This window comes from Camelina sativa, chromosome 10 (genome assembly GCF_000633955.1).
Source record: "Camelina sativa cultivar DH55 chromosome 10, Cs, whole genome shotgun sequence".
Taxonomy (NCBI): domain Eukaryota; kingdom Viridiplantae; phylum Streptophyta; class Magnoliopsida; order Brassicales; family Brassicaceae; genus Camelina; species Camelina sativa.
Genome location: NC_025694.1, coordinates 23,327,542 through 23,333,161, shown reverse-complemented (window position 1 = coordinate 23,333,161; position 5,620 = coordinate 23,327,542). Strand labels below are relative to the sequence as shown.

The window sequence follows — 5,620 nt, the reverse complement described above, 5'->3', positions numbered from 1 at the left end:
TATATCGATCGCTGGAGACATCAAATTTCATTTTTCTGCAGGTTGTGAAGGATATGCTGAATACTTCTCCTTTTGTTCTGAGCAAAAGGTCCATGGTACAAGGACAGTAAGTGTACACCAAGCTCCTCGGCTCATATCCGAGTTCAACAAATCTATTTCGCTCAATATCAGGAGGTTCAGCTACAAAGAGAACAGTCGACCTGTCACCTTTCACAATTTTCCATATATATCTGGCCTGGAAGAACTAAAACTAGTCAACTTAAATATCCAAAAGCTATCAGATGCGATTGGTCACTTTGAATTCTTAGAAAGACTGGACTTCAGCGGAAATGATTTTGACAGGTTACCAGAAGATATGAATAGACTTTCCCGGCTGAAAACTCTCTGTCTACGAAACTGCAGCAAACTCGAGGAATTGCCAGAGCTAAAACAGGTTCAGTCACTCACTCTTTCCAACTGTAGGAGTCTCAGATCATTGGTGAAACCGTCTGATGCAATTCAGGAGCCGAGCATATATTGTTTGCTTGAGCTTTGCCTTGACAACTGCAAGAATGTAAAGTCATTGTCAGATCAGCTTAGTCATTTCACCAAGTTGACATTTTTAGATATGAGCAGCCATGATTTTAAGACATTGCCATCAAGCATCAGAGATCTTACCTCATTGGTAACTATCTGCCTCCATAACTGCAAGAAACTCAAATCACTGGAAGAACTTCCACCGCGCCTTCAGTTTCTCGATGCAGAGGGTTGTGATTCTCTTGACGCTGATGCTTTGGAACATTTTAAAGGGAGGCTAAACAAAGAGGTGATTATCCTAGTCTTGACCCATCTCTCATCCTCTCTAGTAAGGTCTATTTAGTCTCTACATCACCTTCCTTTTTTTAGGTACCAGCACAGCCGCAGGTTGCTTGCTTCCAAGAAACTGAGATGCTGAGTTACGAACGCCAAGGCAGTAAGAGTCGTCTACCCAAGTTCCTATGCTGCTCACATTTCTAGTTATTCCTACACACTACTCTTGATGATTGTTCTTTTCATGTTCGTCATAGATAATAGATTCGAACCTGGCATTTTTGCTTCTTCCGTAACATGATGTTTCTAATTTTATAGAAAAATATGGTCGGTTACACTACATATAGCACAAATGCACAGTATTACACAGTAAGACTTTTGAAACTAATTTGGAGATTAAACCATTTAGCTTTGATTTAAGACTTTTGAAGTTTACTACCAAAATTATCTGATACAGATTTCATTTGGTTAACCATTATTGTTAGTCTTAGTCCATTCGTTGACATAACATACAGATCAAGTAACTTATTTACGTATACAGTTTGAAAAACTTGACATTTGGTTAACCATTATTGTTTAGTCTTAGTCCATTCTTTTTTTTTTTTTTTTTTTTTTNTTTTTTTTTTGAAGTAAAAAAAAAAAACTTTGAGAGGAAACAAATTAAATACATTACAAAATTTCCTCCAATGCAATAAAAGGCAACATTTGATCTCTACTTTAGCTCTAAACTATCATTCTGAAAATGTACATATAACCTCATATTTTTCAGTTTTTGACACATTATTGTTTGTAAATGGTGAAGTGTGAACCGAATGGGCCACAAAGAATCTAACTTTGGTAAAAGGCAAAAAGAAAAGGTAACCAAACAATTGAAATAAACAGCCTATAACCACTCTTCAAAGTCTTAAAAGATTGTGTCTTTCTCATCATTCACTACAGAAACACATATACTTTTTTTCACATATACATACAATACAAAATACATACGTATACCACCTACAATGCATAGACCTATCTGTAGTCTTAGCAACTAAGAATACAATTATTAATGTTAGCTTGGTTTACTCACTCTCCTTATGTTATCATTTCGTTACTTTATTCCCATGCAATAAAAATACAAAAAGATAAATTTCCTAAAGTGTGAAGCTTTGAGCCTATTGTAGATAACTTGGAACCAGATGTGGGATTCAATTTAGATTGTCAGAAAGCTATCTAACATCTGAGCTTGCTTGGTCAAAGGCCTATCATATTTAAGACCAACATAGTCATCTAAAAAAAGTAAGTGAATCACTTATGTTCTTTTATATAAAGATCATATTTGAATTTACTAGCAATTTAAAAGACCAATTTAATTTACTTACCCAAAAAAAAAAAAAAAAACATTTCAATATCACAGTAACTAGACATTTCTATCATTGGGTCAATGATACTAAAAATTGGAGAAAATGTCTGTCAAAGTCATTGAAGAAAGAATACAAATTGAATTCCCAGAAACAAAGGGCAAAAAACATAAAGCAAAAAGTAGAAACTTTTTGAACATTCATAAAGCTGAAAACGACAGTATTGTTCTTGGTTATTTACAAACTTTGTTTTTGCATAAAGCAAACACGCACAAAATAATTGCATCAAACATGAAATACCGTATTTAATTAAAGCTTTCCTTTTGAGCATGCTCATCTATTATACATATGAGTCATGAGATCATCAACCTTTTTTAGATTAACGAAAAGTTTGACCAAAAATCACTAGCTTCAAATCACTAATCTTCTGTCACCATACGAATATAGTATGATTTAACTTCTCACTAATTGAGAGACTAGAGGTTTATCTATCTTTATAACACTTCAGTTTTTGTTTGGATGATACTTTGTTATAGTATTTCTATGGAGAGGAACTGAGGAAGAGTACAACTTATATCTCATTAAAGAAATTTGTTTTTATATGGGTCATAATCAAAATATCTCTTAAATTTTAATTCATATGAAATTAAATAAGATTTATTAATATATACAGTATATATACATATGTATATTATTAAAGAACTGTACTGAAATATTATTTTATAAATTATAGGTAAAAAAATCTAATTGGTTATCAATATCTAATTTTGGTAAAACCTTAAGGATGAGATTTTTATTTTGTTAAAGAAATCAAGAATAACAAATGTTGAAAGAAGAAAAGAAAAAAAAAAACATCATCAATGTTCTCAAAGCTCAATATACAAAAAAAAAACAGTTGAAAGCAGTCAAGCACACACACACAAGTGAATTCACAAAATCCCAACCCAAAGACAAATTCTCCAATCAATCAAATAATAACTCTCCCACAAAGGACGTATCTTCACTTTACCTACCAAAAACCAAAAAAAAAACCTTGATTTTAGTTTTTACATCATAACCAATCAATAATGAAACGACAAACAGAGCAATGACCAAGTCCATCCTAAAGTTCTATAACTTCTAAACAATAAAATCTCCCTCCCAAAAATCTCTCTTTTACAGTTTCCTCAAATCTCTCTCTCTCTCTCTCTCAATCCCACAAAAATCTCAAGAACATTCATGGGTCTTCTTCTTCAACAAAGCTTCAACTTTAGCTACTTCCACTCAGAAAAATCAAATCTTTGAATGGAGATTCAACGACGACCAGTCATCAACCTCATGGTTCTTCACTCTCAACACGACAAAAGCGACACCCTTTCCCGACGAGAGTCTCTCGCCGGCAAATCCAAATGGAGAATCTCATTATCTCGTTCCTCTTCATCTTCTTCATCAAACAACAACTCTCCGACCAAACAAGAGATCCCATCTGAGTTTCTCTGTCCGATCTCAGGCTCTTTAATGGCTGACCCAATCATTGTCTCCTCCGGTCACTCCTACGAGAGAGCTTGCGTCATCGCTTCTAAAAACCTAGGCTTTACTCCAACCCCACCTCCAGATTTCTCCACCGTGATACCAAACCTCGCCTTGAAATCCGCAATTCTCAGCTGGTGTGAACGCTGGTGTTTCCCACCGCCGAAGCCACTTGATTCCGCCGCCGCGGAGAAGCTTATACTCACTTTAATGGAGAAAAGGCCACAAAGAAGAAAAGTCTCTGTTTCGGAGAAAGAGCTTATCCAAGCGCTAAGAGACAAACCATCAGTGAGACTTAACCACGCCGCGACTGAGCTTGATCGGAGACCTAATTACTTCAATTCAAGCTCCGACGAGTCAGTGGCTTCATCGAGCCGTACGCTACAGTTAACAACTAAACCTAGTTGCTTCTCTTCACCTTCGTCTGGAGAAATCGATTCGTTAGAACCAAACCTAACACCAGAAGAAGAAGCTTTACTCATAAAGCTGAAGAGTAATCGAATCTCAGAGATTGAAGAAGCTTTGGTTTCGATTCGACGCGTTACGAGAATCGACGAAGGTTCAAGAATCAGTTTATGTACGACGAGACTCATCTCTGCACTTAAGTCACTGATCGTCTCGAGATACGCGACGGTTCAGGTGAACGTCACGGCGGTTCTTGTGAACCTGTCTCTGGAGAAATCTAACAAAGTTAAGATCGTACGGTCAGGAATTGTTCCGCCGTTGATCGACGTTTTGAAATGCGGCTCCGTTGAAGCTCAGGAGCATTCCGCCGGAGTTGTTTTCAGTTTAGCTCTGGAAGACGAGAACAAGACGGCGATTGGTGTTCTCGGAGCTTTGGAGCCGCTGCTTCATCTGATCCGAGTTGGTACTGAGTTGACTCGGCATGACTCGGCGTTGGCTCTGTATCATCTCTCTCTAGTGCAGAGCAACAGAGGGAAGCTTGTTAAGCTTGGAGCTGTTCAGATGCTTTTGAACATGGTGAATTTAGGACAGATGATCGGTCGTGTTTTGTTGATTCTTTGTAACATGGCTTCGTGTCCGGTGAGTAGACCAGCTTTGCTTGACTCGGGAGGTGTTGAATGTATGGTTGGGGTTTTAAGAGGGGCTAGAGAGGTTCACGAGTCGACTAGGGAGAGCTGTGTTGCGGTTTTGTATGGGCTGAGTCACGACGGTGGTTTGAGGTTTAAAGGGTTGGCTATGGCGGCGAATGCGGTGGAGGAGTTAGTGAAAGTGGAGAGGAGTGGGAGAGAGAGAGCTAAGCAGAAGGCCAGAAGAGTTTTGGAAGTGTTGAGAGCTAAAATGGAAGATGATGATTCACCGGAGAATGAGGAGGTTGATTGGGAAGAGTTGCTTAATGCCGATGATGTTAGTCGGAGCCGGTATCGACTCGGTGGTGAGAAATCGTGTGTTAACTCGGCCGAGTTTTGACGTGTTTTTTTTTTAACTCGTTATTTATTTGCTTTTCGAAAAACAAGAATTAATTGTGGATTTCTTTTTTAAGAAAAATTCTAAATAATAGGGTTTTGGGGTTGTAATTAGTTGGAAGTCTTGGAGATGAGATTTTTTCTTTTGTGAAATTTTTTTTTACGACTGGGTGGATTCTTTGTATTTTCTGGCCATTTGGGTGGCTTTTCTTTTTGTTAATCCCATCCTTTCTTTTCTTATTATCTTTTGTTTTTTATATATTTTGTTTTAGTAAAAGGAAAATGAAAAAAAAGTTGTAAGGGGACTAAGGGATGACTTTTTAATTCCTTAAGAGATGGGAACTGATTCTCCCACTGAAAAAATATATCAATCTTTAGTTGAGTTTTTTTTTTTGGACAAAAGTTGAGTTTAATCTATCTAATTATTTGCATTACATTTACTGTAGTTAAATCTGGAGGTGAATCATCAAGATTATATATTTGAATAAATTTGATTTTAACATTGCATTCATTTTCATCTAGATTTCAATGAATATTATTAAATTATGAATTTCT

At 36.6% G+C, this 5,620-nt stretch overlaps 3 protein-coding genes across 3 annotated transcripts in view; all 3 read left to right on the top strand.

Moving 5' to 3' along the window:
• The window catches only part of LOC104719679 (TMV resistance protein N-like), a gene marked incomplete in the record, with an annotated part of 2,826 nt that extends 1,695 nt beyond the window's left edge, over positions 1–1,131 (top strand). The window contains 2 exon segments of the mRNA XM_010437640.2: positions 1–805; positions 886–1,131. Of these exon segments, the coding sequence (XP_010435942.1) occupies positions 1–805; positions 886–996 (916 nt within the window).
• LOC104719678 (U-box domain-containing protein 40-like) lies at positions 3,051–5,438 on the top strand. Its single transcript, XM_010437639.2, has one exon. The coding sequence runs from the start codon at positions 3,414–3,416 to the stop codon at positions 5,067–5,069; it is 1,656 nt and encodes a 551-aa protein (XP_010435941.1). The 5' UTR covers positions 3,051–3,413; the 3' UTR covers positions 5,070–5,438.
• LOC104720643 (U-box domain-containing protein 40-like) overlaps positions 5,401–5,620 on the top strand; it is an 8,061-nt gene continuing 7,841 nt past the window's right edge. The window contains exon 1 of the mRNA XM_010438524.2: positions 5,401–5,442. Coding sequence (XP_010436826.1) covers positions 5,401–5,442 — 42 coding nt within the window. The remainder of the gene's footprint in view (positions 5,443–5,620) is intronic.

Coding starts and splice junctions, on each gene's coding strand:
- LOC104719678 (XM_010437639.2), top strand. CDS start 3,414: ATGGAGATTCAACGACGACCAGTCATCAACCTCATGGTTCTTCACTCT.